Source organism: Pseudonaja textilis, chromosome 2 (assembly GCF_049901715.1).
Source record: "Pseudonaja textilis isolate UNSWEBS1 chromosome 2, rPseTex1.2, whole genome shotgun sequence".
In the NCBI taxonomy this organism is placed as follows: domain Eukaryota; kingdom Metazoa; phylum Chordata; class Lepidosauria; order Squamata; family Elapidae; genus Pseudonaja; species Pseudonaja textilis.
Genome location: NC_141991.1, coordinates 217,180,928 through 217,194,629, shown reverse-complemented (window position 1 = coordinate 217,194,629; position 13,702 = coordinate 217,180,928). Strand labels below are relative to the sequence as shown.

General features: G+C 41.8%; 1 protein-coding gene across 12 annotated transcripts in view; it reads right to left on the bottom strand.

The window, feature by feature from the left end:
* Positions 1-13,702, bottom strand: part of ARB2A (ARB2 cotranscriptional regulator A) — a 214,648-nt gene that overhangs the window by 35,524 nt on the left and 165,422 nt on the right. The window contains exon 11 of one of the 12 annotated variants that reach the window (XM_087927055.1): positions 10,586-10,821. The exons of the other annotated variants lie outside the window; for them this stretch is intronic. Within the exon in view, the coding sequence (XP_087783181.1) occupies positions 10,814-10,821 (8 nt within the window). The 3' untranslated portion in view covers positions 10,586-10,813. Of the gene's footprint in view, positions 1-10,585; positions 10,822-13,702 lie in introns of those variants that run through there. 12 annotated transcript variants of the gene reach the window in all.

The window sequence follows — 13,702 nt, the reverse complement described above, 5'->3', positions numbered from 1 at the left end:
TTCATGTTTGAAGCAAGATTACACTAATCCCTGATCATGAAAATAATAAAAACACTCTCCAATATTCCTTAAATATTCTGTGTATGTTTTCACTATAATGTCAACATTAAAATAACACTGATATAGAGGGGAACAGAAGTGAGTTTATAAAATAGATTTTAAAATTGAAACTGCGAAATGAAGTTAAAACAGTTAATACTAATAATGGGAAATAATGAATCCATCTGCATTAAGAATTTATTTAATTATGGTGGCTAAAGTTTGTCTTAAAAGTTTCAATTAAAGCATATACACTATTTCTTTCACCTGATTGTAGCCCCATATGGCAAGGTCAGTCCTTTCAGTGAACAAACAGCTCAGTCGCCTCCAGTGTAGCTGTTATCTTCCTCAACAAGGGGAGACATTTGGCACAGCCTAAAGCTGGGGCATGAACCCTGGCTAAGCTTAAGACATTTATCTGACAGCATCAGCTGACACTCCACAAACACATTTGCTCTCCATGACCTCAGAGCATTTGTGATTAATCAAAAATGTATCTTGAATCTTGAGAACAAGCTACAAGCAGGCACATACAAAAAGGAATATGCTCTCGATCTCGTTTATCGATTCAAGAGGTATATTGAATTTAGAAATAGCAAATAGAATAAAATGATCAATATGTTCTCACTTGTCCATGGAAGAGCAAACTTTATCCCTCAAGCAAGAAACATTGATCATGTAAATGTTTGAGCTGTTTTGTTTCCCTCTCTCATTTTTTTAGGTTTTAAAAAGCAAAACCAATGTATTTATAAATTAGGGGAGAAATATTAGAGAAGTATCTTTACTACAAGGTAACTGAACAGTATAACTTGTGAAAATGTAAATGTGCTCTAAGTTCCAGATGAAGTTTTTATTCAACTATGTATTTTATTAATTTTTAGAGACACTTGTCAAAAGATCTTAAAACATTTTAAAGGAGTTTTAAAACTTAATGAAGTCATATAATTTACTTAGGAGAAAGTTCCCTATAAATGAGACAGAGGTATAACCTATCCCCTATGCACTGTTTACAATTCATAATTTATGTCTCTATTTGAAATATCCTGCTTTCCAGTCATCTGCTAAGTGATATGATTAGCATTTGAATATCATAATATTCTACTTTACAAAAAAACAGAATAGAAGCTTTTAGAGCTTTTAATGTTGTAATTCACTTTTAAAGAAGAGTGCTTCACTTATATATAATTAATTGTGGGGTGTGTGTGTGTTAAACTATCCATATTCAATACATAATGGATATAACTTATAAATACCCCTACAATTACACATATTTCTATTTCATTCTATTCTGATTACTTACCATTTAGGTTAGAAGCCTATGTTTCTTCAAAACAGACCTCTTATTCTATCAACTACTACATGTCCTTTGGTCTTTGTTGAGATAACAAACTTTCATAGCATGTGCTTTCCATAAAATGGTTGTACTAATTAGAAGACATAAACTCATGCTGAGATATCATATGAATTATATTTTGCATCTCCAAAACTCACAGCAGTATGATTTTTACTGCTAACATTTTCAACTAATTCTCCCCATGCCCCTCAGTATTTCAGAATGGGCGTTGGTAGAAGTTACCGTGAATGTCCTTTCTATCTATGCTGCAAGAGAGCCCAGGATGGGTTGACTCCTTCCTATGATGTCATAGCTGAGTCTGTATTAAGATATAAAAGCCAGCCCCCGGAAGAGACCCCAGCTTTGGCGAAGATACTTGACATACTGAAAGTTGTCTCTGAAAGCATAAAATAAATACAGAAATATATCTTACCCTCTCCGGACGAATTAAGGGAGGGGCTGGACTCTCTCGCAGCATAGATAGAAAGGGCGTTCATGGTAACTTCTACCAACGCCCATTCTCCTCCATATTGCATCGAGAGCCCAGGATGGGACATACCAAAGCTTGCATGTCCACGGGCGGGTCCTCGTCTGGTTAATCACACTGACTGTGGAACCACTCATTGAAGTACCTGTCTGCCGAAGGCTGCAGTCGCTGAGGCAAAAGCATCCAGACGGTAGTGTCTGATGAAAGGAGACAGGGATGTCCACGTGGCCGCACGACAAATCTCCTCCAAGGATGCTTGGGTCGCCCAGGCAGCAGAAGTGGCCGCGCTTCTGGTAGAGTGCGCCATCAGACCTTGGGGAACCGGAAGGGCCGCAGCTTTGTAAGCCTGCTCAATGCAAGACCTGACCCACCTGCTAATAGTAGGAGAAGAGGCCTTGTGCCCCAAGTGAGAAGGGAAAAAGGAAACAAACATGGCTTCCGATTTCCTGAAGGAGGAAGTGCGCTTAATGTATATTCTACGAGCCCTTCTTACATCTAGCGTGTGCCACTGCCGCTCTAAGTCATGGTGCGGGAGAGGACAGAAGTCAGGCAAACAATGTCCTGGGACCTGTGAAACCAGGTGTTAACCTTCGGAATAAATGAGGGGTCCAGACGAAGAACAACCCTATCATCGTGAAAGGAACAAACGTCCTGTCTGATGGAAAGAGCAGCAAGCTCAGAAACCCTCCTGGCAGAAGTGATGGCAACAAGGAACACTACCTTCAGAGTCAGGAAACAGAGAGACACTGTTCTAAGGGGTTCAAAGGGGGGTTTTGTAAGGGCATTAAGGACCAAATGAAGGTCCCAGAAAGGATACCTGTGAACCACCAGAGGGTGCAGGTTGGAAGCCCCTTTCAAAAACCTCCTGACTGAAATGTGATGGGATAAGGAAGGAAGCGAACCTGATGAAAAGACTGAGGAAAGGGCCGCAACCTGCCTGCATAAGGTGTTGGGGGACAAACCTTTCTCCAGCCATGCTTAAGGAAGCTAAGAACTTCTGCCAACTGGGCTGAAGCAGGAGAAAGACCCTCCCTAAGGCACCATCGGGAAAAAGCCTTCCAGGTGGCATCATAGATGTGCCTTATAGAAGGTTTGCGAGAAGCCAGGATAGTGAGGATAACCCCTTCTGGAAGATCAACCTCCTCTAGCCGCTGCCACTCAAGTGCCACACGGTCAGCTTGAACCACTGGGGCTCTGGGTGGAGCAGGGCCCCCTGGTGAAGGGAGATTAGATGGGCAGTGATCCTCCAAGGAGAAGCCACCAATAGGTTGACCAGGTCTGCAAACCAGGGCCTCTTTGGCCAATAGGGTGCCAGGAGGAGGAGCTCTGCACGTTCCTCCAACATCTTCCGAATTACTGCCAGAATGATGGGAAGCGGGGGAAAGGCGCAGAGGAGACCCTTGGGCCATCTGCACCAAAGAGCATTGGTCCTCTCCACTCCCTGGCAAGGAAACCTGGTGAAGAATCTGGTGACTTGGACGTTTTGAGGAGTGGAGAAAAGATCCACCTCTGGTGTTCCGAATCTGAGGGAAAGATCCCTGAATAGAGATGGAGGAATGGACCATTCTGCTTGGTCGACTAGGCTCCTGCTGAGCCAGTCGGCCTGGGAGTTGTCGATCCCAGAGATGTGGTCCACCGAGATTGATAACAGGTGTTTCTCTGCCCATAACCCCAGCCGTAGAGCCTCTCTCATGAGGGCTTTGGACCTCGTTCCCCCCTTGCCGGTTGACATGAGCCTTTGCAGACATGTTGTCCATAAGGACTAGAACATGAGAGCTGGTCACTGATTGCCTGGAATGCTTGAGAGCCAGAAAAGTAGTTCTGAGCTCTAGCCAATTTATGGGAAGGATCTGTTCCGATCTGGATCAAACGCCCTGAGCTATCTGGCCCTGCATATGGGAACCCCAACCCAGGAGGCTGGCATCGGTGGTTATCACTAGCCTGTCTGGGTCCCTGAACAGGAGTCCCCTCCAGATAGATGGGGAATGCCACCAATTGAGAGATCTCCAGATTTGTGGCGGGAGTGGGACCTTGATGGCTGGTTCCTGCTTGTTGGTAGGGAAGCAGGAACCATTGGAGGGCTTGGGAATTGAGACGAGCCCATGGGACGATGCCAATACAGGAAACCATCTTCCCCAGAAGTTTGGACAGCAGCGACAGGGGGACAATTTGATGTTGCTTGATCTGAATGATGATCTCTGCAAGGCTCTTTCCACGAGCTGGGGACAGGAAAACCTGGCACGACATAGTATCGATGACTGCTCCCAAGTGTTGCAATTTGGTTGTAGGAGAGAGCTGGCTCTTTTTGGTGTTGATGGAAAATCCATGGCTCTGGAGACATGACAGGGTAATTTGCAGATCCCGATGGGCTGCAAGGATGGAAGAGGAAAGAATCAAAATGTCGTCCAAGTAGCATTGGATCCTCACTGGCATAGAATGCAGAGATGCCACCAATGCTGCCAGAACCTTTGTGAAGACCCTTGGAGCCGATGAGAGGCCAAAGGGAAGTGCTCGATACTGGTAATGGGTATTCTGATAACAGAAACGCAGAAACTGGAGATGATGAGGCCAAATTGGGATGTGGAGGTAAACCTCAGTGAGATCAATGGAAGAGAGGAGGTCACCCTCCCGAACGCTCTCTAAAATAGAATGCAGAGTCTGCATTTTAAATTGCCTGTATTTTACAAATTGGTTGAGAAATTTTAGATCAGGAGGGCTCACCATGCCCCTGAGGCTTTGGGAACGATGAAAAGGTGAGAGTAAAGCCCACGTCCCTGTTAATATGGGGGAACAGGTTGAATAGCCCTGATTTCAAGAAGATGCTGAATGGCCTGATTCATGAGGGCTTGCCTGGAAATGTCCCGAGACATGGGACAGATAAAATTTTTTTGAGGTGGTGGTGTTAGGAAGTCCAATTGTAACCCTGACCTAATAGTGCTGAGCACCCAGGCGTCTGTCGTTGACTCCTCCCATTTGGAGGCAAAGAAGTCTAGGCGACCTCCGATGGGTGGGTAGAACGAGGGATTACTTAGAGCGACGGAAGGAATGACCCCCTCCCCCCCAAAAGGGTTGTTTACCAGCAGAAGGTTGTTGCCTGCCAGATGTTTCCGCCCGTTGGTCTTGGCATTGGGAGTATGGCCTGTGAGAGCGGAGGAAGAGAGATGAGATGTCCACTTGGAAGGCAGGAGGGTGATAAGGAGCAGGGCGATAGTCGGCTTTCTTCCCAGAGGAAGAGAGAATTTTATGTTTATTTCTGGTTTCGATGAGATAAGGTTCCAGAGCATCGCCAAAAAGCTTATCGCCTGCGAAAGGAACTGAAGCCAACTTCCATTTTCGACGTGACTCCACCTGCCAATTTCGGAGCCATAGAAGTCTTCTTGCTGCTGCAGAAGATGCCATGGCCTTGGATGCAAATTTGGCAAAATTGAGAGTGGCATCCGCAGTGAATTCCGCCGCTGCAATAATCTTATTAAGGTCTTGGTGAGACCAAAGGTCAGAAGCACGCAATCTATTCTGGATTTGGCGCAGCCACCGTATGGATGCCTTGCTGAAGAAGGATGTGCTGTTGAAGCCCGAACAGCCCAAGCAGCAGCCTGGTGATTGCGCTTGAGGGTCTGTTTGGAACGTTTATCATCCGGTTTCAGGATATCTTCTGGCTCCGTGGGAGTGCCAGAAGATGAGAATGAGGCCAGAACCAGAATGTCAACAGAAGGCACTGCCAGGGCATTGTCCAGAGCTGCGCTGACATTGTAGAAATGCTTATCTAGAGAAGATGGGCGAGGACCTGATGAAGGAGAAGTGCACTGTTCCTTGACCATGTCCAGGGACAAAATGGGAGAAGGCAAAACCTCTGCATGCACTACAGGCTTGGAGAAGAGCGTGTCTCCCTGGTTAGAGGGATTTCCTTGTGGCTTAGGAGCCACTTTCTCCGGTGACAGCTTGGCAGTGACCAAGTCCTTGCTGAGTAATGGTCTGAAGAGAGTAGGTTTGATGACCAATGCAGAGGATGTCTGCTCTGGGCAAGAATCCTCTTCCTCTGAAAGATTTTGTTCAAAAATCTCACCCTCTTCACACTCTGAATGACAGGAGTAACTGTGTTCAGATGGTAAAGGCCTTCCTTCCTCATCAACCTCCTCCCATTCTGGTAGAGAAGAATGGACCCTGAAGTCCTGAGGCCTGTGTAAATCAGGATGATGAGGCAAGGAACTTATAGATTGAGAAGGGAGAAGAGCCTGAACCCTTTCCAGAGGTTGAAGAATTTGCTTGAAGCCTTCAGCCAATCCCTGCCTAATGGCTGATAAGACTACATCTTGGATATCCCTTGGTCTATGCTCAGAGGTAGAGGCAAAAGGCCGAAGGCCCGCTGCTGTGGGAGTGAAGGTGGCTTCAGGCCTAGATTGAGGAAAGGTTCGAGGCCTGGAGGGAGGGGGAGGACCACAGGGCACAGAAACCCTTGGAAATAAGGCCCAGATCTGCTTAAATCCTGAGGATCTAACTGTACAGCAAGAGCCTCAGGAGACCAGGATGGAGGATGGAAAGGCTCATACATAACTTCTCCTCCCCTGGGAGGGCTTGGTTGGGGCCCACAAGTATCACATGAAACATGCTGTAGTTGCACTTCCTTCTGTTGAATAGTTCTGTTGAACTGCCTCTCTAGAGCTGCATGTCTGTGCTTCTCTGCCCTCAATTCAGCCTGAGTTGCCTTCTTAGGGGCTAGAGCCTTAGCTTTGATTTTAGCAGCCACCTCCCTCTCGACTGACTGGGTGTGTTGCCTACATCTTTTTCTCCTATTGGGCTTAAGAGACTGTTCCACTGGGGGGCAAAGCTCTGCCAGAGCCTTATCTTGCTCCATTTGTAAAATAAAGGCTCTTGTGTTGGAAAGAAGCTGTTTAGAAATTTTTCTATAAAGCTCCTTAGGGTATAAATGGTCCCCGGGCTTACAAAATGGCCACTCACCTCGTGGTGGAAGGATTGAATTCAAGATGGCCACTGACTACAGGAAAACAGGCTCCAAGATTGAAGAATTGTTCCTTAGGCTATACAGAGCCCCGAGCGAAGTCAGCAAGGGAAAAACACAGCAACCAGCTACACGATCAGCTGGCTTGAGCTCTTATCAGTTTGCCGATCGTGTTTACGATCCCTCTAAACTGCAGGCATGGGGGAGATCTGCAGACGCTGCCCAGCTTGCCTGCACAGAGCTCTGTGATGCTGTTCCCAACATTGCAGGGCTCTCCTGAAAGAGCAGCTGCCCAGATCCCTGGGAGCTGCTTGAAGAGAGGAAAAAAGTACTGAAGATCGCTGGTGATTGCTATCTAAGAGAACGCTTTCAGAGACAGAGCTACTGACTGAAAGGAGCTGAGTCAAAAGCTGGGGTCTCTCCTGGGGGCTGGCTTTTATATCTTAGTACAGACTCAGCTATGATGTCATAGGAAGGAGTCAACCCATCCTGGGCTCTCGATGCAGCATGGAGGAGAATTATCTTGAACTACAGTAAAATTGATCTTATTGCTTAATAACTTCACAATACATACTTTAGTAATCTATACTTTCACTAATTTTTTAAACATTCAGAATGACTTTTTCTTCAACATTTTTTTGCAAATATTTAGCACTTCAGTGTAATAATAGAACTGTACAACTAAACTTATTGAATACCAGATCCATGAAACTTAGGGCCATTGCTTCTTGTGGAGCTGTTTGTTTCACATGCATTACACCATTATTTCCATGGAAAATAACATTACCAATCTCATATTAATAGCAATAGCACTCAGACTTACACACTTCATAGTGCTTTATAGCACTCTCTAAGTGGTTTATAGAGTCAGCATATTGCCTCCAACAATCTCGGTCCTCAAAAAGTGATCACATATTCCATAGTTCTAGGTCAGTGGTCACCAACTGGTGGGCCAGGGACCACTGGTGGTCCGCGGGAAAATTTTGGTGGTCCGCAGAGAAATGTTCCCCCCAAAGCACTCCCCCCAAAGCAATTAATCCAGGCTGTGCAGGAACACAAGGCTGCGGCCCCCGCATGGCCTGTCCACCCGCTGGCCCCCACCTTTTGGCCGAGCACAAACCATACCTTGAGTAGAGCCATGCAAGCTGGAACTGGAAGGTAAGACCAATGGCAGGGGAGGGAAATCCTCCACGGATGGCTTGCTGACATTGGTGGGAAAGTCAGTCCCATATTCCAGAGCTGCAGTAGTCACAGGACTGGCCCTTTGGTCATCCTGGAGCAGCTCCTCCAGTCCATGCCAGGCAGGTGCACCCGGGTGGAGGAGCAGCTGCTCCGGGATGACCAAAGGGCCAGTCCTGTGACTACTGCAGCTCTGGAATATGGGACTGACTTTCCCACCAACACCAGCAAGCCGCCGTCAGTCAAAATTCATATTAGTAGTCCACAGCTTTTTAAATTATGAGTTTAGTGGTCCCTGAGGTCCAAAAGGTTGGTGACCCCTGCTCTAGGTAACTAATAACACAATAGTGCTGATGATCCAGAGAATACTTGCATCTACAAAACAATTCACTTTCACTGGATCAGAGCCTGCATGAGAAACCTTATCAGCTTTTTCAAGAAGGGCTGTTGCAGCAAAAACACAAGAGAATCAAGATTATGAAATTTCATATGGCACAAGCTTTTGTTAGATACAATACACTTTCAATTCCGAACTATCATCTTAATTTAGAACATGGACACCCATATGGAGAGTTTCGTGTTCAAAAGGCTAACACTAAGATCTGATAAAATGAAATGTATTATTACAATTATGATAAGGTTATATTCCTAAGTAGGTACAGGGCAATACATTCCAGTGAACATCTTGAAACTTACTGCTGGCTATACTTGTACAGGATTGTATGGAGTATGTCACAAGATAATGCTAAAGATGTGGCATTTGAAAAGAAAGGTTATGCTGATTTCAAGGGAAGATTGTTGGATGGATGGAAACTGAGTTAAATTTCAAAGTTCTATGTTAAAGCTTTCAAAATAGCTTATATAAAGTGATATTTCATAAAGTTCAGGCAGATTGCACAGTGAGTTTGTATAATAATATATGCTATATGTCTACATTACTGTAATCTTCATCCTATTTCTACATATTTCTGGCATTCACTGACCCTTATCCTAGACATCAATGCACTATGGTTTGTATATACAGTGTATTTATCTAGACAGCCATTTTAAAATATTTTGGTCCTTAAAGTAGAAGACAGCTTATGTTAAAGAGATGAGCATCAATTATGTTTGAATTAGTCTTCTCTATTGTTCTGATTTTTATTATGTAGAATACCCAGAATCATTTGGAGTGTTTTTAAATCTATATAAATAAACAACAAAAATACTAATATTGATTGATCTATAGATGGAAAAGCAAATGATCTGCATAAAGTCACCAAATTTAATTCTTCAATTCTGATAAATTGAATCCAAGGAAGTAAACTCTCCTCTTTTTAGAACTGCAATATTAGATAGAACTTATGCACTCCATCATACCTTTATATGATCTTAGCTCCCCTGCCCCCTAATATTCTTATTTCTTTTGGATCTTTAGAATTGCATAGAAGTTGTGGTGTGTGTGTAGGTGTATGTATGCATGCATACTGGCAGCTCCTTCCAGAAGTTGCATTGTAATAGAAAAAACCTGGATGTAACATTACAGACATGCTATGAGATGTAATTGTTTAATTCTATACAGTAAAGCAGACATATATAGCCTATAATCACTACCCAATTTTAGAGCTGAAAAATGATATTGTAGCTTATTGTCATTTCAAGGTATGTATACGTGCTTGCTTTTCCAACTAGGCTGTTCCAATAATTGTGCTTTTTTACTAGGTCAACGTCTGTTGCAACAATATTAAGTGAAGATTCCATATAATTTCTGTAGTTGATTACTAATAGAATCTGGCCCAATAAAGTTATCTTACTTATTTTGTTTCTGTACATTAGAGTCATTTATAAAATGCTCATGGTTTCTGTACAGGTTGCATGACAGAAGCTTTATATGTGCTTACGCTACAAAAACTAACATGAATGGAAACAGTAGACACCCCAGCTGTATGTTTTGGCATCCATGGTGAAAATGAGCAGAAAATCTAGCTGTTCCATATCAAGAAGTATTTTTACTAGTGCTAATGTGCCTTAAATACCTTGTTCCACAGATGAGTGGCCTGGCACCTGCTGCATGAGAAATAGCCAATTACTGTTCAGTGCCTCTAATTTTCTGATTCAATTAGCATGCTTCAGAGCTTTCCAGTTTAATTGCAAACTACTTCAGTTAGCTCTCTGATTAATCATTGCCCATCTGCAAGCCATCGGAAAACTTAGTGGAACAAATTTGTGTACTTTGGAATGCTGGGAGCTTAGCAAATCAAACTTGTTTTGGTATATAAAGCTTTAATTTTGTTTGCCCTTTTCAGCTGCACTTGTAAAAAGCTCTGTACTGATTAAACAGGAAATCCAGACAATAATATGCTACATTATGCATATAATTACTGTAAATACAGCCGAGACTGGAGAAACATCATTTAAGGTTAGGCACTAACATGTATGGAGTAGGAGGTCAAGACAACACATTTGGAATCAATTTCTTCCCATTATACAAGAAAATAAATATCACAAAAACAATCATGTGACACTTCTCAATATGTATACTTTTAGTGATGTTATTTTAAGCACATGTACAACCAAGTCTAACAGATTTTAGATGGATTGCATCATGCATCTAAGTAGTTTATTGAGAGATTTTAGGGGCCAGACCCCTAAGTTTTGCTTCGACCTTTTTACAGTAAACATACAATATCTGAAAGTAGTGTTATTGTCCAGATGCTGAAATGATTAGACCGGGCAAGAAACTTTTTCTTTCGACTCCAAAGAATATATCTTTTTAAAAACTGCTTCACTTATGCCATCACATGCCAGAAAAATAATGCTTAGGATCATCCAATGCAGCTTACAGCCCTATATAGAAAAAGAGATGTCGTATGTTTAAGCTGGATTTAGAAAAGACCAGGGAACACAAAACATTACTGCTGATGCACCCTGAATAATTGAGAAAGCCAAAGGATATGAAAAGGAAGTCAGTATGTGTTTCACTGAAAGCCTTTTATTGGGTTGATCATGTTAAGCTGTGGAATGTCCTTAGAAAAATGGGAAACCCCAGAACATCTTCTTGTCCTCATTCAACCTATACACAGGCCACGAAGCCACAGTATAGGCAGAACAAGACTAAGCAGACTAGCTCCAGGTTGTCAAAGAAGTGAAACAAGGCTGTATTCTTTCCTCATTTATTCAATTTATATAGTGAATTAGAGGCAATTGGATCGGAAGGAGGTGAGTGTGATTTTACAACTGGAGAAAAGAATATCAATGGACTGTGCTATGCTGATGGTGCTATTTTGATGGCCAAAAATGGGAAGGATTTGCATGGTCTAGTAATAAAAGACAAGGAGCACAGTGAAAAAATGGGATTTAAATTAAATATAGACAACACCAAATCAATGACAACAGGTACAACCATTAGTGTTAGAACTGATAATGAAGTTAGTCAAGTGGTAGATAGCTTTTGTGCTTTAGGACCAGCCATCAACAGTAAAAGAACAAGTAGTTAAGAAGCATGTTACAAGCTAGCATTTGGTAAAGGCCTTGGGAAAAAATATTCAAATACCATGATGTGTTTATACCAACAAAGATCAAAGAGCAAGCTGTTTCTGTGATACAAAATGGAATTAAAAAATGACATTGAAGATGCAAGTCAGGAAGGGTATTGGTGTTTTTGAACTTTGGTGTTAGAGAAGATTCCTGGGAATATTGTGGAAGAGCCAACTAAACAAACAAACATATTGTCAAACAAATTATCCCAGAGTTTTCAAGGTACAAATTGCCAAGCTCAAATTATCCTACTTTGGACACATTACATGAAATCCTAGCTCTCTGAAGAAGACTGTAATGCTAGGAAAGATGGAATGAAAGAGAAAGGGATGCCCAGCAGCAAGGTGGATGGCTTCAGTTACAGTAGTAATGAGTGTACCTGAAAGACCAGGTGAGAACAGAACAGCATAGAGAAAATTTATGTGGTTGCTAATGGTGAACATCAATTTGGGGGCACATCATCAATCAACCAATTACTTATCCCAGCTTCTATGACTGCATGTGTGTACATCTGATTTCCCAGTTTTGAGATTTAAGAATATTTCAAGATATCACAATGGGACAGTGCTTTTAGACCAAATTCTTCAAAAGAATTAGCATCAGAAAAATCCAACTTGTCAATAACTTGGAAAGTGAAAGGGATAATGTGCTCTCCTTATTTATTGCCAAAGTGTCCTGGTACAATCACATCTCTCTCCTGTGCTACAAGACTCAATAACTGTTAAGCGAACTAACTTCTTAAACCCATGTTTCTTTCAGTACACAGATTTTAGCTAGACCTTTCCACTAGTGCCAATCAGGAAAAGCCCTAGCAAGTGTATGATCTATTTTCAGCATATTTGACCTTGCCTTGTCTGAGCTTCCTCTATTATTTTGCTTGTCTCAAATTGAGACCTACTTTGTTGGAGTAGAATTCTAACTATGGACACTAGCTGGATCACAATTTATACACTACCATACCAACTATTTGTGGTATGCAAGGACAAACAAAAGGAGCAGGAGGAGTTTCAGGAATGGTTTTTATTGTTGTGGGTATAATAACAGACTCCTAAAAGCCTGTCAGAATTTTTCTCTATTACATTTTGGCCTTTTCTTAACTTCTCTCTTAACAGACATCTCTTCCCAATTCCCATAACATTAGGTATCCATCATTTGAAAGTACAAAATCATCTATTTCCAACTTACCGAAAGAAATCTAGCTTAACTCTCTCTGTATATTTATGTGTTTAATAGAAACATATCTAAATTATCTTTTAGATTAAACAAGAGATCAAAATAAAGTGAAGTTAAAATAGTTTTTATATTAAAAAGCAATAAAACCCAAATAGATTGAAGATGTTTTCACGCTTTACTGAAAATGATCAGAAAGGAGGCTAATCTAATTTACTATAGGAAGATATTTTGCAATTGAATCACTTTTGGGATATTTGAGCCCTTTCAAAATATTCCATAAAAGCTCACTCTTTCTATGAAAATCATGCCCTTTGTTACTTGTATTCAAACATCTACTATTTAAACAGGAAAATACTCAGCAAAAAACTATTATCCTGAAATATACCTTCTCCAATTTATCTTTGTTCTTGTAATTTTGTTCACTAGTCACTAGATCTACGGTAGCAACCCACTATTGTAAGGCAAAAAAAAAATCTGATATCCAATCAATTGATGACTTCAATCTTAGAACAATTCAGAGAAGAATAATTGAAATAACAACAATAATAACAATAATAATCCAGAATTGAGAAGACAGCAACAGACAGTAAGTGCTGCCTATGTAAAGAAGCTAAAGAAACAGTGATCCACCTGGTAAACTGCTGCAAGATCACACAGACTGACTACAAGCAGTAGCATGACAAAGTAGCAACAATGGTGCATTGGATGATCTGCAAGAAATACCATTTTCTGCAATCAAGAACTGATGGGACCATAAAATAGAGAAAGTAATAGAGTAAAAAGATAAAGTGCTCTTGGGCTTTAAAATTCAAACAGACAGGCACCTGCCACATAATACCTCAAACTTGCAACTGTCAATAAAAAAGATGAAAAAAATCTGGATAGTGGCTATGGCACTACTTGGAGGCAGCAGAATAAAAGAGCAAGACCTGAAGAAGATAACAATGTATAAAGACCTGCAAATAAAAACAGAATGACTATGGCAAAAGAAAGCAAAGGTAGTACCAATAGTAATAGG